Genomic DNA, 25027 nt, shown 5'->3' on the forward strand with positions numbered 1-25027 from the left:
CTCTTCCCTGCAGCATCTCCAACTGCTTTCCGGGCTGTCACAGTCCTCCACCCGCCAATTCCCTCCTCTCTCATGAAGACTTCAATACTGCCTCCTTTGACTTCTGCCCTCACACTACTCATTTGGCTTTTGTAATTAATAACTTGTGTTAATGACTATTTTTCCATGCCTACCAGTGTGGTGTACTCAGCTAGGCCACGTATTCATTGAAGAAAGGGCCTTGGGTTGCTGTTTGTTTGTCTATTTGTTTTTCATCAACTTAGTACCTAGCATGGGTCTATGCCATAGTAGGTACATACAGTTTTTGTTGATGACATAGGATATCATCCTACAAGCCTGACGACGCCAGTGTGATTCGCCAATCACGGAGCCTCCACTGATGACGAACAGTCTAAGGAGGTTTTCCATATACTCTACTCTTTCCACATACTCACAAACATATGCTCACAAAATCAGCCACCATTATAACTTTTCTATAACTGTTCTTACTCTTTTGGGGATTGAAAAGCCAGTAGCAGCTTCTCTTGTTAATTTTTTACAGAGTGTGGAAAGGCAATTCTCTCACAGGAAATGCTCTTTCAAAAGATGTTCTTAAGATCTTATTTCTTTGGATCTTATCTGATAACGTAGCCTTGTTATCAAGTCTTGTACAAAACTATCGTAGCCTTGTACAAAACTTTCCTTTTCAAGGACAAAATTGTTACCCTTTATTACTTTATTGACTTTGTTTAAGCCTAGTTTGCTAAATAAGTAAAAGATTAAAAAAAAAAAAAGCAAAAAAAAAACCTTTGTATATTTTTTTTTCCACTTTAAGCCTGCATTTCACCCTGGAAAATTAGCAAGATGTTTGTTTTTGTTCACAGAGATACAGCAAATGGGTAGAACCAGCCCTTGGACTTGCCAACTTTAAACAAGAAGTAAAGCCCTGTGCTACAGAAAATATTTGAAACTCATATTGGACTACAAAACTACAGATCTATAGGTTTATCCACAAAATACCCTCAACTGTTTGTATTCGTCCAATCATCTTTGATACTTCAAATGGCTATAAAGTGAGTACTGTTTGAAAAATACTGTGGAGGACATATACCCTGCAATCAAGAGCTATTAGTCTAAAATGGACGCAAAAGACATTCTAAAATTAGTACAACCCAAGATATAAATGGTTCACAGTCCTATATTACCTTCTGATATAGGTATCTAGATAGACCTATTTATATAGAACAAATTACACACACACACACACACACTTATATTGCAATGAACTGAATGTGTCCTCCAAAATGGCTATGTTGAAATCCTAACCCCCAATGTGATGGTATTGGGAGATGGGACTTTTGGGAGTGATTAGGTCATGGGGGTAGAGCTCTCATGAATGAAATCAGTACCCTTAAAAAAAAAAAAAAAAAGAAACAAACCCAGAGCTCTCTTGTCCCTTCCATGTGAGGACACAGGAAACAGGCCCTCACCAGACACCAGACACTTAATCTGCCAGCACCTGAGACTTCCCAGCCTCCAAAACTGTGAGAAATAAACATCTATTGTTTAAGCCACCCAGCCTATGGTATTTTTGTTAATGCAGCCTGAACAACCTAAGCCTTATATATAAAGTAAAACAGACATATCAACTTAGGACATCTTTCACTGACTCTTGATTGTGTAAGGAGAGAATTAACTGAGTACTTACAGCAGACTTTGTACAGTGTTATCTCAATTAAATGCTATCTCATGGAAGGGTAAATGCCTTGGTTTCTTAGGATAACACACCTAAACCTAGGATACTAAAATAATTGAGGCAAAATTCCCTGTGGCATCATCTGCTGCCCAGGGTGCTACCCCTCATGTTCATGATGCATGACTCACTGAGCACTTTCCCCTCCCCTGTCCCAGACAACGCTGAGCTCATTCTCTCATCGGGCCACAGCTTTCCTAAGCCCATCATGTCTACCATGTTTGGGCTCCCTTCTGCTCATAATGGGCCCAGGATGATTTTAATCCATCTACTGATGTCCCAGATATCAACACTGATGCCACACTCTTGCTACGACCCAGGACATCTGTGAAGGCCCAGGCCGCCTTTGGTTTGTGTCAGGCTCACTCAGCCACTTTACAATGACCCTGCGAGCTGCTTTCCAGATCCTGGCTACCCGATCCCGGAACAGTGTTGTTGAATTGGAGCAAATCAAGCAACAAATGTTCCTTGTTTTTTTTTTTTTTTTTTTTTTTTTGCCTTGCCATTTGATAAGCAGTGCACATTGGAAGATACTCTTGAAATATCTAGATAAGCGAGTTCTGTGAGACGTGAGTGCCAAGTCCAGGTTTTGACCTTTAGCAAGTTCATAGTTTGTTGCCAAGTTACAACCTATTCTGTAAAACACTTACAGGACATGCTCATGTGTCTTCTCCTTTGCCTACTAGCTCACTGACAGGGCACTGCTGTGGCAACAGATGAAGGTCTTTGGCTGCTTGTGTTTTCCTGGTGGGCCTGGGACATGTCGTTCACTTGACTTATCAGTTCAAAGCATTGTGCTAGCCAAGTAAAGCAGTTAATCATATGTTACCCATCAGCTTATACAGAAACTCTTAGATCCGTGTCTTCTTTAACTTCAAAATCAAAAAAAGGTTAACAACTTTAGGTTTTACTTTTTTGGTGAGAACAGCTATTGGGTTGAACCACCTGAAAATGTCATTTCTATCAGACAAAAATGATAGAATAGCAGTATTTAAAATGATTCAACCTAATAACAAATACCATACATCAAAGTGTATGGTATCCTAACTCGTTCTTGTTGTAGGATCAAAATCACTTCTGAATAAAAGTATTTCCAAAATGCTAAGATCCAAGTAAGGAAGTAGTGTAGTTTCATGGAATAGTCTTGCCTTGACCAGTTGTTACTTTATGACGACAGGATTTTTTGAGTATTTTATATTCATTAACAATAAACTTTTTTTTGTCTGTATTTGACTATGATATGTAATATTTCTACTTCACAAAGATAAACTGTTTTGGTAAATAAGTGGCTAATGAAATGCAACTAAAAAAGAAATGTGCTCTTTATGGCTCGTAAACTCATTAAGTTGTTAAACACAGGAAAAAGATTTCTGGTTATAGAGTTCTTGTGTTCCATATGGTAATCAGTTAACATTTTGTATTGATGCTAAAGAAATGAAACGAGTGTCGTTTTAGAATTTGCCACAGCAAAATAGCAGCCTTGACATAGGGACAGAGGAAGCAAAATCGAGAAGGCAGATCATACCTTGGATTATCCAGGAGCATATGCAGGCTACCACCCATCTGAATTGATCCAACAAATACCAATAAAGTGTTGGGTCCCTGGTGGCTTTGAAATCACAGAGCCTGGATTTCAGCCTAGGTCTAATTCTTGTGCCGAGGCCTCAGGAAAATTACTGAATCTTTCAAAAACTCAACTTTTTAATCTATAAAACAAGAACATGGCATTGCGTAGCCCATGGGGACTTGCCATGGTTAAGTGGGACAATGTATATAAAATGCTTAGCTTAGGACGTAGAATTTAGGAAGCTCTCTAGTTATGTTACACTATTTATTGTTTTGTTCCAAGCATGTACCAGGCAATCAGGATACAGACACGATAGAGTCTCTCCTCTCAAGTCCCGAGCAGTGGGACTGAGTTTAGGACCTTACCTGCAATAAAGTAATCATTCAAATAATAAGTTTCATTATGTTCATATCCTAAACGATCCTAATAAGACAGCAGAAGAGCAACACACTGAGAAAACATCTAGGATAAGCACGATCTAATCATTTGCTAAGTGCTAATGAACAACACTTCCTCCCTTGGACGTGTTTCATGCCAATCCCGCTTCCATAGTGGGAGTCAGCGGTTTACAGCATGGAAGTAAAACACCGACCCGGGTGGACTGAGAGGATTTGTGAACAGTGATTTTTTTGGGGGTTACTAACACAGGATACATTAGACTATAATCACAATTGCCAGATTCATCTCGATGAAAGAAGCACCCCAGGTACATCAAGTGACCGCTGATAAACGTGCGACCAAGGAGCTGGAGCCTCTAGAACCCGAGACTGTGTCCTCCAGGCATTTATTTGGAAGATCAGGGTGTCAGATGACCAAACTTTCATTAAAAATACAATCACTGTATTTTCCAAAGTCTACTCTGAAAGGCCAAACGGATGGTACAATGCATATCCCCCAGAATAGCAACAGTTTGGGATAAAGGGAGCACCGCAGTAGGAGGCTGTCTGCCATGACTCCAGCCTCAGCTCCTCCTCCCCTCATATCACTCCTCTCTATCCGCAGTGGCCTCCTGGCTGTGCACTAGGCACACTCCGCCCACTGCCACCTTGGGGACTTTGAATTTGCTGTACTCTCCTCCTGGAATGTTCCTGACCTCAAATATGCCCAAACCTTGCTTCCTTACCTACTCCAGGTCTTTATTTAAGACCTGATCCCCCCCATGACATTCTCTATTGTCCTTCTTGCTTTATTTATTTTTTCCTTCACAGTGATACCATCTATCATACTTTACTTATTTATCATATCAGATCATATACTTTACTTATTTATCTTGTTTGCCATTTGCCTCCTTTGATTGAATGCAAACTCCACAGGAGCGCTGATTTTGTTGTGTTTGGTTGTTTTTACTATCATATGACCACAGCCTAGAACAGTGCCTGGCAAACAAAGAAGAGTCCCCAAGTATTTGCTGAATGAAAAACTAAAAGCCAGACAACACAAACACAAGAACACAAATAGGAACACGGTTCCAAATGCCAGCATTGTGAACTCCAAATGACAATGGAAGTAGGAAATGGCAGTGCACTTGGCCAGATGGGTCTAGTCAGAGGACTGGCCAGTAGGAGAGGAAGAACTTTGTTTTTCTTGCAGATCCCGTCAGCATGTGCCCAGAAGTGGCACCTGGCCCAGACTCTGCCTCCTTCCGAAAGCCCAACCCGCCCTCATCGTGGCTCCTGCTGGTGGCAGAGCATTTGGGTGCCTCACACCCTTTTTGAAGAGTTTTGAACCTGGATCTTCTATGTCCTTCTCCCCCTTGATCTCAACCCCTAAAGGTCGCACATTCCTGCAGCTTTTATCTCTGGGTTACCTCAGAATTTCTCTTTTACTCTTTAATTTGTGCAACCACTTTTTATAAATCCCTCTGCTGAAACACCGAGTGAGATTTCTATATCTGTCACGCACTATACTTTAACAATATAAGGACGTACACATTTTACCTATGATATAAGGTCCTTTTAGGCTCTAAGCATCCAATATCTAGACCTGACATTGGCAGCCTCTTCTTAAGGGGGCAGCCCATAAATATTTCGGGTTTTGTGGGTCTTGCATCTGAGTTGCAACTAATCAAGTCTGCCTGTAGCTTGAAAGCAGCCACAGACATGTAAATGGATGGGTGTGGCTGTATTCCAATAAAACTTTATTTATAAAAACAAGTGGCCAGGGCAGCTGGGGTGGCTCAGCACTGCCTTCAGCCCAGGGCCTGATCCTGGGGACCTGGGATCGAGTCCCATGTTGGGCTCCCTGCATGGAGCCTACTTCTCCCTTTGCCTGTGTCTCTGCCTCTCTCTCTCTCTCTCTCTCTGCATCTCTCATGAATAAATAAATAAAATCTTAAAAAACAAACAAACAAACAAACAAGTGGCCAGACTTAGCTTTCTTTGATGACGCTGGGGAGACATTCCTCAGAACTGTAAGCAACAAAACCCAAAAACGTAACTGTTCCCAAGATTGGTTTTGAAAGATGGGTATCAGGGTTGAAATTCTAATTGCCTTGAAACAATAAGAATATTAGCATAAGACTTCGATATATATGCAGAAAAGTGAAAGTGGACAGAATACTCACATCTCAAAATTCAGGTCAAGTTGAAGATATCGATGGCCACTGCCAAAAAAAAAGGTGCAAGGCCAGAAGGTCTTCCTGATCTAAACCCAGTTTACACTGCCCTACTCACTCTGCCTTGACCCCAGGAATGAGTAAGGAAGTGCAGCCCACCTAGGAAGCCTGCACTGAACAGGGTATCAGTGCTGCTCTATTCCTTTTTGAAATGGAAAGTGTTTGCTTGCTTTTTTTTTCCTTCCTTCCTTCCTTCCTTCCTTCCTTCCTTCCTTCCTTCCTTCCTTCCTTCCTCTTTCTTTCTTTCTTTCTTTCTTTCTTTCTTTCTTTCTTTCTTTCATTCATTCTCTCTCTCCCTCTCCCTCTCCCTCTCCCTCTCCCTCTTTCTCTCTTTCTTCTCATTATAGTCACTTCCCCACCCCTTGATAGGACTGCTGGGAATAAGTCAGACCTGTACAATAATGGCCAACGTTCATATTTATAAGGCTTTTATGCCCCACAACACTGACTGACATTAAACAAATGTAATCCAAGGTGATGAGCAAAAGTTGAAAGAACTGTGTGGATGAATGACCCACATGCCCAGGAAACATTCAACTATTTTAACAAAGGACTGTTTTCCCTTGAAAAATACTCAAAAGTAGTTATAGTGAGACATGAAGGGAAGGTGTTACCATGAAAGCTAAGAATGATTAGTCTGTGATAGAAAGAAAACTGATTAGAGGATGTCAGCATTTGGTGACGCTGAAAGCTCTAATACTGAATCACTGAAGAATTTTCCGGAAAGATTTATAGGCATAATCAACAAAGCTATTATGTGATAAGTGTGTTGTCCTCCAGGATACAAGGAAAGATAATCACTGGAAAACCCTGTCATGAAAGTTGGCTTTCTCAGAATTCTCCAGGCAAAACTTTAAAGAGTGTGAGACAAGTGTTATTGTGGTACCTACCATAAAAAAAACTTAAAACTACATAAAGAATTACAAATACAGAGTTATTCCAGTGTGCTGGGCCGTGCTAGGCATTGTGACCCTTAACAAGTTATTCTCACCTCAATTTTATAGGTAAGGAAACAAAGGTGCAGACAGAGAGAGTAAGTGGATCAAGTCCCATGACTACTCAGCTACAGCTGAACCAGGCAGCTTGGCTCTGAAGCCTGTGGTTATAAACACTCTTCTAGACAATCTGAGTGTTTGGGAGAGTGGTTGTACATGGTCGATGCTATGCTGGCAATTTTTGTGAATTGCTATAGATGCATGAGACTTTATGGAACTGTTCAAATTCAATGTTTACAATGAATCCAGACAGATAGGTTGGTAATATCATTTGGACTTGCAGAGTTGGTAGGTTGCATTTTAGAACATAAATTGTTCTAGTGCTGCAAAGTCAAAGGGATACCATTTTTTTCCCGAAAACCTCAGAATTTTCTTTTTGGGCTATTATAAAAATGGCAACTTTGTGGGGCACTTGGGTGGCTCAGTTGGTTAAGCATCTGATTCTTGATTTAGGCTCAGGTCATGACCTCAGGGTCCTGGGATCAAGCCCTGCATCAGGCTCCACACTCAGTGGGGAGTCCGCTTGAGGATTATCTGTCCTTCTCCCTCTATCTAAACCCACCTCTCTAAAGTAAAAAAAAGGATTCAAAAAAAAAAAAAAAAGGTGACTTCCTGGAAAGGAGGTTGTACCACCATCATTCTTTCTTCCATGGTGCATCCAGAAACTCATCATCTTTTCCCTGAACTCATAAAAAGGAGTCATAAAAGTAGGAACTTGTAACAAGTTCCTTTTCTTCCTTTCTTTTCTTGCTTCCTGGATTTAAACATAACACAATCCTGAATAACTCATGCCCTGCAGGACTCATTGTCACAAGAGTCTGAAGTTATCCAATAAAAGGATAAAGTGATTCTTCCTTTATAGCTAAAGTCACATGAAGAGCCTTCTCCCCCACTATGCTTCCCACTTTGCCTCCAATCCCTATCTTCTTTATCCTAAGGGATGCGTTTTCATCTCTTCTCCCTCAGCATGCAGTGTCTTCTCGCTCCTCACTCTGCCCTGCCCTTAAGCACGTACAGGGTGTAGCTATCAGAAGAAATATTTACCTGACCATGTTGCCGTCTCATTTCTCTGCCTGTGTTTATCAGCCAACATCTCAAATCACCAGTCCACGTGGGTGGTCTTCTTCTTCTCACTGCCTCTCCTCATGTCCCTGGGTCTATCCCTCACAACTTACACCACACCCGTTTCTCTCTCCTGGTCTTCAGTGCTTATTTTCTGTACTACATGTTTTGTTGATTAATCAAGCAATTTTATATCATTATTTGGATATTTAATCTAAACAGTCTTGTTCAGACTAGACAAGTTATAAGTAAGCTGGAAGGATGAATTCTTTCATCTTCATCAGACAGCTGCTAGCCCTGTACTCTACAAATAGGAGGTGCTCTACAAATGGATGCACTCTGCCAATGGATAACTTGACTCCATAGTTACAAATATAAGTATTTTAATCAGAATTAGAGCAACATTAAAATGTTAATCAAATTTTCTCACATCAGCTCCAAGATAATTCCTTTAATTCACCAAATATTTGTCAGGTGATACTGGGTCGAAAAGTATCCTTCCCCCTTTCTCCCCCACCCCAAATTATATCCACCTGGAACCTCAGAATGTGACTATTTGGAAACAGAGTCTTTACACATGTAGTTAGTTGAAATGAGGTCATACCAGAGTAGGGTACGCCCTAAACCCAACCACTGGCATCCCTAGAGGAAGGCCATTGCAGACCTAGAATACAGAGAGGACCATGTGGAAACGGAGGGAAGAAGGCCATGTGGAAATGCAAGCAGAAAGAAGAGTAATTCAGCTACAAGCCAGGGAATACCAATGACTGCCAATAACCGCCAGAAGCCAGGAGAGAGGCAAGGAAGGATTCTTCCCATGAACCTTCAGAGGGAGCATGGCCCTGCTGACACCTTGCTTTCAGACTTCTAGCCTTCAAAATCACGAGACGATATTTCTGTTGTTGTAAGCCACCCATTAGTGGTTGTTATGGCAGCTCTAGGAAACCAACACAAACACCCACCGTGTTCCTTGATTTTTATGGGCCCTAGAGATATAAAACATGAAAAACGTGAACAAAACATGCAAAACTTTTACTCCCAGGAAGCTTACATTCAAATAGGGGAAAACATAGAAACAAAGAGTAAGTACATAATGCCATATGTCAGGTAGCAAAGGTGCCAGGGAGAAAATAAAGCCGGGAAGGGGAAAAGGAGCGTCAGGTTTGGGGAGAGTGCTGTGTTCAGTAATTTGGTGATGGGAGGCCCCAAGGATAAGGTGGTATTTTAGCAGAGACCTGAAGGAGGCAAAGGGATAAGCAACAGACAGTTCCAGGAAAGAGGAATCCTGGCAAAAAGATCTGCAAGTATAGGGTCTCTGAGACAGGATGGGTGAACGATGAGGAAGCAGCAGGGGAGGAAGGCAGAGGGGCAGTGAGGCTCAGGTCATATGGGCCTTGTGGGCCATTGTAAGGATTCTAGTCTTTACTCTGAAAGATGGAAAGTCATGGAATGGTTCTGAACATAGAAGAGTGTGATCAGATCTGTTTCAAAATGGTCACTGTACCTGTTGCTGTGTAACAAATGACACAAACATAGTAGTTTAATACAACACCCACATATCAGCTCAGGGTTCTGTGGGTGGGAATTCCAGCCCAGGATGGCTGGATTCCCCACCCAGGGTCTCACAAGGCAGAAACCCAGGCATCGGCATCGGCCAGACTGAGCTCTCACCTTCATTTGGAAGCTCTGGGGGTGGGGGTGGGGGTGGGGATGGGAGTGGAGGTGGGGGGGCATGGTTGGGGGAGAGCTGCTTCCAAGCTCATGCAGGTTGTTGCCAGAATTTAGTTTGGCGCAGTTGTAGGAGTGATGTCGGTGTTTCCTTGCTGCTACCAGCCAAGGACCGCTCTCACTTCCTAGCGGCCTCTCACACCCCTTATCACGTGGCCCCTCCAAATCAGCAATGGTGTGAAAAATCTTTTTTGTGCCTCAAATCTCTGACTACCCTTTCTATGAGCAGCCAGAGAAACTGTTTTTTGTTTTTTGTTGCTTTTAAAGGACTCATGTGATCAGCTCAGGCCCACCTAGGTAATCTCCCTTTCTCGAAGTGGACTGTGCCACAGAACACAACCTAATAACCAGAATTAAATCCATCATATTCACGATCTCAGAGATTGTACATGGAGGAGAGGAGGAAATTTAGGGAGTCATTTTATTTTATTTTAAAGATTGTTTATTTGATAGAGAGTGAGAGAGTGAGTGTGCAAGAGGAGGGAGGGGCAGAAGCAGAGGGAGAGGGACAAGCCAGTGGGGAGACCAATGTGGGGCTTGATTACAGGACCCTGAGATCATGACCTGAGCTGAAGTCAGACACTTAACTGACTGAACCAGGCAGTCCTGGGGAGTCATTTTAGAATTCTGCCTCCCATAGTCACCTTGCCTGTTGTGATGAGAGTGCACTCTGGAAAAGTTAAAGAGACTGGGAGATTTTTTGCAAGAATTCAGGTGAAAGGTGATGGCCTCTTGGACTGGGGATAGCAGTGGAGGTGATAAGATATGGTCAGATTTTGAAAGAACATGAAGGTAGAAGTGATAGGATTTGCCAACCAACTGGATGTTGAGTATAAATGAGTCTGTGGAGTTGAGAAGAACTGCATAGATAGATCTTGACCTCAGAAACTAGAGAAATGGAATTACTATGTGATGAGACAAGGTGCACTATGGGAGGAACAGGTTTGGCAGGACTTTGGGGGAGATGTTGCTTTGCAAGGCCAGTAACATCCAAATGGATGTGACTGTTCAATTATGCAGATAGAGTTTCAGAAAAAGGTCTGGTTTGACCACTGGGGGCCTTGTCAGGTTATAGAGCATGTTTAAGGCCATGGGAGTGCATAAGATCACCCAATGGAAGGAAGGAAGGAAGAAGTTCCAGGATGGAGTCCTGGTCCATTCAAGGTTAGAAGCCAGACATGAAGAGAAACTTCTAAGGAGAATGAAATGAAGCAGGTAGAAGGAACACCAGGAGAAGAGTGGAAACCCAGAGGAAGGGGAAAAGAAGAAAGATCAACTGACAGGACAGTGAGGCACAGATGGAGAACTGGGCTTTGGATTTAGGAACACACAAGTTAGGGACCTTGAGGAGAACTGAGCTGTTTCAGTGGCAGGGTGGAGGTAGGCCTTGTTCTGGGGGAGTTAAGAGAGAATGGGGAGAAGAGCTGTAGACAGAGATACTATATAGCTCTTTGAGGAGTTCTATGGTAAAGAAAGCAGGGAAAGGGACGGGGAGATTGGCAAGGATGTGGAAGCCAGAGAAGATTCTCCTCCCTCTCGCCCCCTCCTCCCTCTCGCCCCCTCCTCTCCTTTCTGAGCACAATTAGATAGAGAGGAGAAAATGATGATGCAGAGGGCATGGAGTCCTATTTCTATGCAAAGCAGAAGGCGTGGAATCAGCTCCCAAGGGAGGATCTGGCCTCCAACAGGTGCCAGCAAAGTTCACCTAGTGCCCTGGGAGAGGCTTCTGGGAATAGAGGACAATCTCTTTTTTGAGGGCCTCTGTTTTCTCATTAAAATAGGAAGCCAGGGACGCCTGGGTGGCTCAGTGGTTGAGCATCTACCTTTGGCTTAGTTCGTGACCCTGGGGTCCTGGGATCGAGTCCCACCTCGGCTCCCCACAGGGTGCCTGCTTCTCCCTCTGCCTGTGTCTCACATGCATGCATGCATAAATAAATAAATAAAGTCTTTTTAAAAAATAAAATAGATCTCCAGGTTGTCAGCTGAGAATGAGCCTGGAGAGGAGATGCTGGGGGTTTGGGGAAGGGAGAGACACAATGTAGAGTCCACCAGGACCATGAGGAAGGGAGCAGGTGGGGAGCATCAGATTGCCAGGCCTTAAAAGAAGCCACTGATGTGGGACTCTAGATTTTCTTTTCAGTACAGTCAAACCACTTGCATCTCCATAAAATAATTACCATGTCGACTAATTTTTCCTCCTGGAGATTTAACAACAAAAGATTGGAGTCATCAAATCCAGACACTGTGAAGTTACTTCGTTTTTATTTACTGACTGTATTTTGTTTTTAGGGCCATTAATTATTTCAAATCCTACTTTTCCGGGTCAACTTTTGCAGGTCTCATGTTTACCATGTATCTTAAAATGCTGCTCTTTTTATTTTCTCTTGACTATTTCTGCTACGTTTGTGCATTATTCATTGGATAAAATACGACAATTTATATGGGCTTTCAATGAAAAAATCGAGAGTAATTTCCCTCAGATGTTTCTGACCTGCTCTACTGTCTCAGTTTTGTATCTTAAATGTTTCAAATTCAACTCCTTCCCATTCTTAATCACGTTAGATGCCAAGCCAAAGCAGGTCCTAGGCTCAAAATGCCTTTAGGATGAAAAAACACAGCATTGAAACACTATGCGATAAACTCGGGCGGTTAGGAAAGCAAGTGAGAAGAGGGGAAAGGGAGTTATACGACCAGATTCTTTAGAGATCAGAGCTGGCTTGACATCTATTTTCTTTTGTTAGCAAATTAAATCTTTCAATACAATGAAAAGAAAGCCATGAAAAAATATATGATATGCAGACATAAACACCCCCCCCCCAATTTCTTTCTTTTGGAATTCCCAACTCAACTTAGGTAATTAATTACCCTCCCCCTTCCATGTGTTAAGGAAAGAGTTTCCTCCTTATCCCAGAAAGATGAGTCTTGGTTAATCTAGTTCAAAAGAAAATCCAGAACCCAACATACCATTCCCCTTGTCGGTGATTAGACTAGAATGGGCGAGTGACACAAATCTGGCCATTGAGATGTGAGGGAGAGTCTGCCTTGGGCCGAGGGCCTTCTGGAAAAGCTTTCCCTTCCTGATACGGATGAGGAATAGCACCATCTTCTACTTTGCCAAGTAGCTGTGCGAGCAAATGATGTGCTTCGATGGCACCCACGCTCGACCCTGAGAGGACAAGCTTGAGAACAGGAGCCAACAGGAGGGGTGCACTGAAAAGAAGGAAAGGTGCCAGGCCCTTGAGGATGCTGTTGGACCACTGCATTAACACACTCTGCAACTGCCTTACTTCTACGCTTCCAATTACGTAAGATGCTAATAATAGTACAATAGTAACACTCTCTAGTTTACATTTTTTTAAAAAAAGATTTTATTTATTTGAGAAAGAGTCAGAACAAGTGTGGGGGGGGGGGAAGGAGAGGAAGGAGGGGGCAGAGGGACAGGAAGAAGTGACTTCTCGTTGAGCAGGAAGCCAGCCAGAGATGCAGCTTGATTCCAGGACCCTGAGATCATGACCTGAGCCAAAGGCAGAGGCTTAACTGACTGAGCCACCCAGGCGCCCTGTAACACTTTATAGTTTAAACAACTTTTGGTCGGCTACTCTGTTACTTGCAGCCAGAAACATTCTGTTTGACACAGACCTGGTACAGAATCAGGTGCTGTAATCGTTGAGGACTAATCAACCATATAGGTGAACTGTGTGCCTGGGAGGCTGTCTGGTGGCTCCAGCATTGGAAGGATTGTATTCAGACCCATTAATTATTAATCCTTTATGCCTGATTGGTTTCTCTACAAGGCTTCACTGGACAGTATTTATCATTGGCCTTTAGTGCTTTCATAGCACTTTGATCATTTACTATAAGGACACTTAACCCTTTTCACTCTAGTTAAGGTACATGTTACCTTTAATATTGGGAATTGCTTGTGGGCAAGGGCCGTATCTATCATCTTTATATCTCTAGTGGATGAGGAAGCACCTGGCATGTAGAAAATGTTCCATAAATATTTGCTGAATTGGACAATTACCATCTGTTGACAAGCGTGGGCTAGGTGCACAGCGGAGAATGCCTCCCTGAGTCCTGCCTCCTGCCTCTGAAGCAAACACAGCAGGACAAAGGAAATAGTTCAGAGGAACCACTGTAGATTAGCTCTCATGGGAAAGACAGAGCCCGGAGAGCACGAGAAAGTTCTCCACTTGGACTATGCAGACAGCTGTTCAAGGAGTCATCCTTATCTCCACTCCTTTCCTCACCTTCACTTCTTTGCTCCTTACCATACACTGTTTACCTCCAAATTACATCCTGTTTTCTCTCTCTCACTCTTTTTTTTTTTTTTTACATCTCCAATACTACACCCTGTCCAATCTGCCATTCTCTTTCACCAATGCCCCCCACCTGCCTCTATTATGTACGAAGGAGTCAGAGACATATTTTAAAAGTGGAATTTAGATCATCCACATTCATGCTTGGAATAAAAAGAAACTCCTTTCTGTGTCCCTCTGTCTTCTCTAACATACTTAATTTTTGTCCTATAACTATTACTGTCTGAAATTACTCATGTGCTTGCCTATTCCCTGCCTGCCCCATGGATGGTCAAGGTCCATGGGAGTATGTGCCTCCCCTCCACTGTTTAGGGCCAGCTCCCCTAGCCCCACAATAACTCCTGACATGCAGTGGGTGTTCGACACATGTTGGTGAGTTAACAAATCCTGAATCTGGTCACCATAGGACCTCAGCTCTGAAGAGGTTTTAAGTCTTACAGTACAAGTTTCCTGCCCAAAATAAAAGAAAAAAGGAAATTCCCAGGGGGAATAGAGCCATCAATGAAACTCATGGACCTGAGCTCATGCAGGTGAGGCTTAAAAAAAAAAATACTGAGGAAAATAAGAGGAGGAGGTCTCAGCCCCACAGAGATGAAGTTAAGGCCGCAGAGGCAGCCCAGTTTTGGAAGAGTGAAGTCAGGGAAGTCCCCACTTGGAAGAGTGGAGTCAGGGAAGTCCCCACTTGGAAGAGTGAAGTCAGGGAAGTCCCCACTTCATTCCCTTCCTGCTCCCTCCTCTTTCATTATGCATCCTGAACCACCTTTGTCCTCAGGATGCCAGGAACAAAGTCCCTGCTGGCATTGGCTCTGCATGGAATTACCTGTGCTTCTTGGGCCTTCAATGCTAAAATATGTGGCCCAAGCTCAGGAGTGTACTAGCTTCCTCAGTGAGCCAAATAATGAAGATATGTGCACATTAATGTATACAGGTAACCAAAGCAAATGCTTTGTTATTAAGTTTAAAAAAACATCCTAGGAAGTTATAATTCTGAAGTAAAGTACAAAGCTGCAAATGCAGTACTTGGCAAAAATAAAACAGTCAACTCAGAAGTTCTGAGCTTGGAGTTCTGGTTCACTCTCAGATGGAGAGACACACCCTCTTTTGGAGGCCATAATGAAGTTGTGAAGACTAAAGGTAAAAATATTTACAAGATAATTGATTTACAGTGGAAGGGTTAGCATCAAACCATAAAGCCATTATTAATCATTCACTTACAAAAATTCCCACCTAAGCATTTCTTTAAAACAGCTATGGATGGAAATCAGCAGACTCAGGAAAGTCTAAAAGTCAAAAGACTTGGACTTCCAAGTTCTAGTGCTTACTCACAAAGCCCTAAATTTCTATTCCTCAGTTTCTTCAGTGTAACAAGTCAATATATTAATAATACCTTAATGGATTTGTTCTGTGAAGATCAAATAAAATAATGTAACATGCATTAGGAACAAAGTAAGTGTAATTGAGCGTGAGGAGCAAACCTGGACCTACTGTTACCAAAAATACTGAATAAGACCAGTCCAAAGGATAGGATGTCAACCCTGAGCTAGAAGTCACTGCCTGTCTACAGCTTTACATAGGAATGGAGGCAAGAGCAGCACGTATGTTTCCCGAGAACACTTGGCATCCAGGGATTAGCAGCCATGAAATTATAATATAGGCAGACACATGGGAAATTGTAGCTTTACGCTAATATGGCCACATGAATTTACACCTGATCAAAACCAGCAGAATGATTTGGAGTTTGAGAGCATCAGCTTTAGAGCCACCTTGCCTGAGTGTGAATCTCAACTCTGTGGAGCTTTGAACAAAGGTAGACAACTTCTACAGTGATGCACGATGATGTCCGCTGCTAGCATTTCTGTCCTTGTTTGTAATGCCCTCTCATGTGGTAGCAGGGCTGGTTCATTCTATACAGTAGAATATAGCAGAAGTGGTGGCACACCACTTCTGAGGCTGGGTCACAAGAGGCTCTGTGGCCTCCTATTTGGCTGCTCTCTGGGATCCTTCATTCTACTGCATGGAAAGGCCCACATGGTAGGGAACTGAGATGTCTAGCTAACGGTCACATGACGGAGCTTGGCAGTGGATCCACCAGCCACAGGCAAGCTTTCAGATGAGATCTTGATTAGAACCTCATGAGACCCTGAGCTAGAACCTCCCAGCTAAGCCACTGCCAAATTCTTGACCCTCAGAAATTGTGAGATAACAGATGTTGTTGTTTTAAGTGTTGGGGTAATTCATTACGCGTCACTGAATAACTAAAGCAGTATCTTAAAGTGAAATTTGCATTTCTGTAAAAATGGAGATGTAACCAGTACTTCTCTCAAAGGGTTGTCCCTTATAAGGATCAACCGAGAAGGACACTGAAAGCCCTCAGCCCAATACCCGGCACAGAGTGAACACGTGTTAACTGTTATTACATGTTTTCACACCTTCTCTTCCTCGAGCGAGGGGGTCGTGCATGTATTCACATTTCCCATGGGCATCAGCACTTTGTTAAGTACACTGATCCAGCTCTATTCGGTCATCTTACGTTGTCTCTCTCTACCCATCAACTGGGCACACAGTCCTCCCTTTTTCTGTCTGATCCCTTCTGGGATGAGAGGCAAGCTGTCTAAGAGAGAAATTTAAGTCACATACTGTGGCCAGGGAACCACAATAGCTGGCCCGAAAAAGACCAACCCGCTGACCTCATGAGCACTTGACAAAGGTTGACAAGAGTCAACTGAGCTAGCTGGAGTCAACTGGAGCTTTTACAGAGCTCACTGTTTAGAAATTGTCCTCTGAAATATACAAAGCTTTCATTCAGGCACATTTATGGGCTTTTAAACCTGGAATAGGCCCTGGACTTCCTTGGGCAAACTTCATAGATGTTATCTTTTCTTTCTCAGATTATTCCTGTCTCCTTCACATTTGGGTTTCCTTCTATGACTGATGATGGATGGGTGAGCAGTCAAATTTCCCATGCACTGAAAGAAGATATTGAGGAAATTTACTGCTAAAACAGTGGAAAGGACCAAAGAAGAACAGATACACTTCTATCCCATAATAAAACTCAAAAATAAAACTATCTGACAAATAACAACTCAATAATGAAACTATTTGACAAAGATTTCAAAAGCACAGCCTATAACATAAAGTGAAAGGGGAAATAAAGGAATTGCTAAGCCACGAGGATTTCTATGCTTTCTTTTTTTTTTTTAAGATTTATTTTTATTTATTTATGATAGTCACAGAGAGAGAGAGAGGCAGAGACACAGGCAGAGGAAGAAGCAGGCTCCATGCACCGGGAGCCGGATGTGGGATTCGATCCCAGGTCTCCAGGATCGTGCCCTGGGCCAAAGGCAGGCGCCAAACCACTGCGCCACCCAGGGATCCCTCTATGCTTTCATTAAGAGTAAAGTATATTTACTAGTTTACTGATGATTCTCTGGGAAATGGAATGCTTACATGTAATATCCTTCTATAATTTGATATCTGAAGGGTTTAAAATAAAAATACAATCCTTTATTATACATACAGGAAGAGGTGAACTTTTATTTTTGCTCGACAAAATGAATAATTCCTGACCTCAGGGAGTTTTTATTCTAAAAATCCTACAGGGCAGCCCCGGTGGCTTAGCTGTTTAGCGCCGCCTTTAGCCCAGGGCGTGATCCTGGAGACCCAGAATCAAGTCCCACATCGGGCTCCCTGCATGGAGCCTGCTTCTCCCTCTGCCCCTCTCTCTCTCTCTCTCTCTCTCTCTCTCTCTCTCTCTGTGTCTCTCATGAATAAATAAATAAAATACTTTTTAAAAAATCCTACAGTAGTATTAGCTCATGCCTCTCTGTCTCTGTCTCTGTCTCTCTGTCTCTCTCTCTCTCTTCTGGATGTGTTTAATTCTGCTGAAGTCATTGTTTAATATGGAAATACTTAACCTTCTCTTAAACCAACTTTTCAGGGGATGAACTTGAGTTTGCTCATTTCTTCCTCCTTCTTTTTGGCTGTTTATGCCTTAGCTTTCCACATGATGTAGGACTTTGTTTTTTCTAAATCTTCCTCCTTCCCCTTTTCTTCTTTTCTTTTCCTTCCTTTCCTGTCCATTTATTCTCTCCTACCTCCTATCCTCTTTACCTCCCCAGTACTTTTTTTTTTTTAAATTTACTTTAAAACTAGATTGGCAATATGGCGAACAACTTCTGGGGTGGTAACTCTGGATTCTTTGTAAGAAAGCTGTCCTTCACATGGCACAGCCTGGGAATGAGATTGTTGATTTAGTGAAAATGCCACATTCCTGAGCTTTCAACTCTGTCCCCTATGATAAAGCAGCAGTTGAAACCGGAGGATTTCTCCTTTCTCCTCAAATATATATACATGCCAATTAAGAAATATGAGAAAAGAAATAACTTGGGTGTTATTTCTTAAGTGTAAATAAAGTCCACAATGAAACCATATATTCACCTAGTTGCCCAACAAGGCATCCTTAGCCACACTCTCCTTCCTTTTACATTGAATCAATTACCAAAGTCTAATTGTTCACATTTCTGAGTAGCTTGAGGGCCTGAGCCTCCAAATTCTGCTCTGCATCATCAGTCTTCTGGGACACTTCCCTGCTTCCCCTCCAGCCTTGCCCCACTCAACCCACATTCCCACTGTCATGCCCACCAGTCCAGGAATGTGCAAAGTTCTCCAGTAGTTCTCATCACCCACAGGTTAAAATCAACTCCTTTTGCTGCTGCCCACCTTCCTCTTTGCTAGGAGTCCTTTTCTGATCCAATTACAGGACGTGATCTTGTGTCTCTAAGACTCGCAAGGTGTTTACACTTTCTGTAAAACCTTATCTCCAGACACTGATATCAACTATTCAAGCATCCCTTTAGAAGAAACTTCTCGTGAAAAGACTTCCCTGACTTTCCCAGAAGTAATCTTTCTAATCTACTGGGATGTTTGATAAATCAAATCATAATGTTTAGATGAAGACACATGAATCTCTGGAGAAATCCCCATTAAAAAAAAAATGTTCCTGAAATACTTGTCCAAATTTCATTTGGGGAAGAGACTAAGGAAATGGCAAGACAGCCCCTTCCCAGTCTGCCTGCCTTACCCCACAAAGCAAATTACCTCTAGAAGGCTGTTGCATGACTCAGGCCCCCAGGCCATTGCACTGCCTATTTCAAGTGGTTTATCAAACTCAAGTATTCCTTCCAACTTGCCTTAAGGGATGCTCTGATAATTATAGTTTTATGCCCATCCTTCCAGTGATGCCCTGGTGCCTCAGCGACGTTCTGGAGACAAATGGGCTATCCAGGTTACTTTGATTTTTTGTGTATTCGTTTCCCAGTAGTTATAAGCTTCTTGAGGTCAGAGACCTTTATAAATTAATTTATTAATTTTACTAATCTTTATATTTGCAGCAAGTAGCATAATATTTATTGATTGTATGGACGGCCCATTCTTTTCTTACAACAAGGCTTTGTGTGTGTGGTTGTTTAAATTGACAAAGTATCATTTTAGAACTTACAAAGTTCTATTTTAACACAACAAAGTCAAATGTAAGGGAACTGATGTCTGCCATTGAATTGTCTAAAATGGTAGCAACCATTTGCTTGCTTAACTAAAAATCATCAATAGGTCAACCCACTCAGGTATTTAACCTTTGGCACCTTTGCCCTGACCCTGAAATTGTCAGGCAAACATAGTTCTTGACAGCTTCGCAAACTAATTCCGAGCTGTCACCTTGAAATCTGGAGAAGACCCCTCAGTGTGCGAGCACTGTCTGCACATTTCCTGGTTGACTAGACCATCCAGAGAGAATGCTTCAGTTGGCCGACTAGAATGTGTAATACTGAAACGAAAGTAAATATTTACTTAAAAGGAAAGTAAGGCCAGAGGAAACCCAAACTAGATATTCTCAGTTGTTTGCATCCAATAATGTGTATCCCATTACAGGGACGTTTTATATTAAGAGCTAGAGCTGAACTGGGTCAGGAAACCTAAAAAAACGAAGCTGGCTTTAAATCAAAGAATCCACCAAACATCACTGATTCTTTCCACCCTCACCCACCCCCCAGAATATCACCATGTATATACACCAGCTTTATGATTTATTATGATATATCTCTACAAACGGTCAAGTCGTTATTTCTCTGCATCTTAACTCTCTGATTAATGCATTTTTCATCATCCCAGAAGGAAAAGAACCTGGGTTCCCCGTGTAGACTTTTCTCAAAACTGTATTCTGGGGCTTTTCCTTCCCTTACTTCTTCCCTCCTTTTCTGACATCTACTGTTGGAGACCTTTGGACACCACATCTGTTCCTTTGAACATCACAACTACAAAGGTTTGGCTTTTTTTTTTTTTTTAATGTAAATCATATTAAAGTGAAACCTTTAAACTTAAGTTTCATAAGAAAAGAAATCCGAAGACTCGTCCTGATGTCAGGAGGTGCGCGTTTACGAGAGGAGGCTCTGGCGGCCTGAGCGGGAGCCCGGGGGCACGCAGCCGCGCTCTCCAGGAGCAGCGAGGGCGCGGGGGAAGCCTCGGCGGCCGCCGGGCTCGCGGCTCCAAGCCCCCGGCGGGATCCCTCGTCGCCTCGGCGCGGTGACAGAGAACCTGACCCTGGTCTCCAACCGTCTCAATCTTTTGCAAAGGTTGCAAACTTACTGCCTTTGTTGAGCAGAACCACGGGCACGGTGATGACGGTGACGAGCGCTGCAAGCCCCAGCAGTCCCAGGAGCACCTTCCACTGCGTCTGCAAGCCGGGCAGAGGGCGTGCGGTCAGGGCGAGCCCGGCTCGGGCCGGCGGGGGGGGGGCGGGGCCCCGGGGGTGCAGGGGGCCCAGGGGTCCGCGGCGCGAGGCTGCCCGAGCGGCCGCCCTTGACCTCGGGGCGCGCGCGCCCTTTAGCGCCCGGGGGCCGGCGCCGCCCCGGAGCCGAGCAGCGAGGAGCCTGCGACCGCGCGGCCGTGCGCCTCCCCCGCTCTCCGCCGGTTCCCGCGGCCCCGGCCCGGGACGTCCCGCCACCTGCCGGAGGGCGGCCCCGCGCTTCCCCGGGAGCCCCCGGCCCCGCGGCTGGAGCTTCGGGGTGGGTGCGGGGGCGCGGGGCGGGCGGCACCTGGAGCGGCGGGGCGGGCGGCGCCGCACTCACCTTCATCCTCGGCGCGGGCCCGGAACTGAGCGCGGGGCGCGGGCGGCGGCCTCAAGTCAGGCGGCCGCGGAGACGCGCGTCCGGCCCCGCCGCCCGGGCCGCCCAGTCCCGCCGCGCCCGCCGGTTGGGCCCGAGTTAAACATTAGTGAGCGCCCGGCCCGCTCCGTATAAAGGCCCGGCCGCGGCGGGCGAGGGCGCGAGGGCGCGAGGGCGCGGGGCTCTGGCATCCCCGCCGCGGGCGCCCCACAGGCGCCTCCCCCCGTGCCCAGCGCGCGGGGCAGCCCCGGGGGCGCAGGTGCGGGCGGGGCGGCCCCCGGGGCGCAGGTGCGGGGCGCAGGTGCGGGGCGCAGGTGCGGGCGGGGCGGCCCCCGGGGCGCAGGTGCGGGGCGCAGGTGCGGAGCGCAGGTGCGGGGCGCTCACCGCGGCTCGGGCTCTGTGCGGGGCCCCAGCTCCCGGAAGGCCAGGTGACACGAGGCAGTGACTCATTCGTGAAGGCTCCTGAAGGCCCCCTGGGCCAGCGGGGAATTCCCAGCCTGTCCCGCAGCTTACCTCCTCCTCGAGATGCCAAAACCAACAGTCACACTTACGTGGAGCTTACTTTTCCCAGCAGCTCTGCCCTAAGCACTTATCGCGTTTATCTTACAGGGAGACAAGCTGGGCACAGAAAGGTTAAGGCACTTGTCCAAGGGTCTCAGCTCGGACTCCTTGGGGCCTGCCCTCAGCCCGAGTTCTTGACCTTCACTTCACATGGTTGATTCACTCCCATCTTTCAGTCTTGCAAAGAGTTTAGGGAAGAGAAGAAGGTTCCATGAGTCTTCGCTCTTCCCCAGCTCCCCACTGTGCCCTGTAGGTGCCTCCCCCCTCCCTGCCTCTCTCCCTCCCTCCCTTTCTTCCTTCCTCCTTCCCTCCCCTCCTTCCTTCCTCCGCTCTTTCCTTCCTTCCTTCCTTCCTTCCTTCCTTCCTTCCTTCCTTCCTCCCCCCTTCCCTCTTCCTTCCTTCATTCCTCCCTCCCTTCCTTCCTTCTTCCTTCCTTCCTTCTTCCTTCCTTCTTCCTTCCTTCCTTCCTTCCTTCCTTCCTTCCTTCCTCCCTTCCCTCTTCCTTCCTTCATTCCTCCCTCCCTCCCTTCCTCCTTCCTTCCTTCCTTCCTTCCTTCTTCCTTCCTTCCTTCCTTCCTCCCCTCCTTCCTTCTACCTTCCTTCCTTCCCTCCCTCTCCTCTGTGGCATTTATTCCCATTTATTCCGTCCACTCCCCAAATATTTGAGTGGCTACAAGGTCCCCGACCCTCTTTCCCTCTTTCAGTCGCTGGAGAGAGAGATGTGGGATGAGACACACGAGGTCCCTGCATTTGGCACTTTCAGTATAAAATACCTGGTCAACATTTGCCTTTAGGGACTCCCTATGCTTCCTTCCTTCCTTCCTTTCCTGAGGATAAGTACTCCCACCCCTTATCGGCCTCTCCGGCTTGTTTACTGCAGCTGAAAAGCAAACGCTCTGTCCGTAGTTAGAGGTAAAAGATTAAGCACGTGAAGTCCTGTGGGACAGTAGCGCAGGGTTAGGAAGAGATTCCAGTGTTCACCCTTCATCTCAAGTGCTGACTTGGCTTCTAAACGCAGGGATTTTTTTTTCCCTCTTGCCCCCTGGTTGCTCATGATACCTACATGTGCTCCCCACACCCATCCCCGGAGGCTCACACTGCACTCTTCACCCCCTTCCTCCGTCTCTCCTTACCCTTCTCTGATCATCTCTGTTTTTTTTTCTTTCTGTTTTCATTAAAAGTGTTCCCATTCACCATTCACAAAACCTGAAAACTTCAGTCATCTCAGGTTTTCTTCTCCATTCTCCTATATTCACGTGGCCACCAATTCCTCTCCAGTCTGCTTTTCCAAGTATATCTCAGATCGCTCCTCCCCTTTCCACCTGCTCACAAGGTGAGTCGATAGTGCTACTGGAGCCTGGGAGCAGGAACTGTGAAAAGGGCCATCCAACAAGGACTACAGAGAATGGCACCATACTGGGGGCTCAGGGTTCACCTCCGTTCTACACAAAGCAATGGAAGTGGGAAGCCACGGTCACATCAGCCTTGGGGAGTGAAGGCAGTAGAGCTGAGCCCATGCTAGACTTCCATGCCTGTACATCCAGCAAGGGGATGCTGGCGGAAGTTTGGCTGACATCCGTGGGACAGATAATCTTCTTCCCTGGAGGGACATTCCATGAGACACTCTTCCCACTCCCAGATAATCTTTCCCAAATCTCCCTTACTGCAACTTATTTATCACCAGTCTTTCAGTCTTGTTTTTTCCAAGTCCCTAAGGAACCAGCTGGCCAACACATTAGCTACCACCTTTGAGTCAGTGTTGATCTTGTATCAGGCCATCTCTCTTTCCATACAAAATGGAAAAACAGCTGTAATAAAAGTTCTGTCCCTTAGGAAGATTTCTCTTCCTATGGTGTTTCGGAGCAGCCCTGAGCAGGGCTGTGGCTTGGCAGCCATCCACTTAGGATTGGGGCCAGCTCACTCTGCATAAGGCTGGCACTTCCTCCGTCTGTGGCCTGGCTATCCAGACCTCCCCAGAAGCGACAGGTGTGTGCTGAGGGAGAGACATGGAAGCAGTGGGAAAAGCCATCACGGAGGCCAAGTTCTCTGCTCTTGTGATTTTCTTGTGCCTGCTGGACCATTTAGGCTCTCCTGGCATATCTTATAAATACTGTTTTCACTTAATAATGAGATGCTGCTCCCCCAGAAAAGACATACTGGAGTCCTAATCCCCAGTAGTTCAGAAAGTGACCTTATTTGGAAATAAGGTCTTTACAGAAGTAATCAGGTGAAAAGGAAATAATTAGGGTGGGCTCTAATGTAACATGACTGGTTATACAAAGGGGAAATTTGGACACAGATGACACATATAGAAAGAAGATGATGTAAAAAGATGCAAAGAGATGATTATCTATAAGCCAAGGAGAGAAATTAGGGACAGGTTCTTCTTTCACAAGCTCAGAGGGGTCCAACCCTGCTCTTCTCTTGATCCAGGCCTGCCAGCCTCCAGGACTGTGAGACCATCCACTTCTGATTTGTAAGAAATCAGTTTGTGGTACTTTGGTAGCACGCTAATATGCTTGGTGTGTCATGATCATGCATTCTTTCTCTACCAGGGCCCTGTAGGAAGAGAGGGGTCGATTTTCATATAGTGAATCATTGTTCACTATATGAACAATATAGTGCTGTAACCAAAATCTAAGATGGGCCCCTAAGTTTTGTGGGTATTTTATTACACATGAATAGATAACTAATAAATCGACAAAGAGGGCATGACTTTTTTTCTAAGAAGCCCAGGCATATATTCTATGATTCTTATATTGGAGTTTTCCAGAGGTTCTGTACAGTATCTCTGTCTGCCACAGGTGTGTCTAATAACTATTGTGTCTGCTAGGTCTTTAAGATCCAAACATCAGGGCAGCCTTGACTTGGAAGCCCTCTTTTGCTCCAGGCTTCATTCAAAACAGACAGACCTAGAGGGTACTGAGCAAATGGGTTGGAGAAGCACATCCAGCTGTGGTATATTGTTTCTCCAAAATCTGAAGAGTTCTGGCAAACATTGTTCCTTTTGTGGTGGGCATGCAAGGAATAGTGACTTACTATTGTTTCAAAGAAGATAGCCTGACATGCGCTGGACTACTGAATTCCTTGAAACTTTGCAACAATTTTTATGGGATTTAATCTCAGTCTTACTACAGCACGTAAAGAAATTGTTACTTACTGTACTTGAGATCCAGTTAGCATCATGTTACTCATGTGATGGACCAGTGTGATGTTCTATGGGATATCAAGATGATCAAGGTCCCAGGAGACCATATTATGAGAGGGAGGAAGAGAGTTGATGTAGCTGTGA

General features: G+C 44.8%; 1 protein-coding gene across 2 annotated transcripts in view; it reads right to left on the bottom strand.

The window, feature by feature from the left end:
• Positions 1–23006, bottom strand: part of DPP4 (dipeptidyl peptidase 4) — a 79951-nt gene extending 56945 nt beyond the window's left edge. The window contains exons 1-3 of one of the 2 annotated variants that reach the window (XM_072751743.1): positions 22869–23006; positions 21559–21690; positions 20657–20744 (exon numbers count right to left, since the gene is read on the bottom strand). In XM_072751743.1, the coding sequence (XP_072607844.1) occupies positions 20657–20744; positions 21559–21690; positions 22869–22925 (277 nt within the window). In that variant the 5' untranslated portion in view covers positions 22926–23006. Of the gene's footprint in view, positions 1–20656; positions 20745–21138; positions 21358–21558; positions 21691–22868 lie in introns of those variants that run through there. The other variant, XM_072751744.1, reaches the window with a different exon arrangement.
• Between the last annotated feature and the right edge of the window lie 2021 nt (positions 23007–25027).

This window comes from Vulpes vulpes, chromosome 3 (assembly GCF_048418805.1).
Source record: "Vulpes vulpes isolate BD-2025 chromosome 3, VulVul3, whole genome shotgun sequence".
NCBI classification, from domain to species: domain Eukaryota; kingdom Metazoa; phylum Chordata; class Mammalia; order Carnivora; family Canidae; genus Vulpes; species Vulpes vulpes.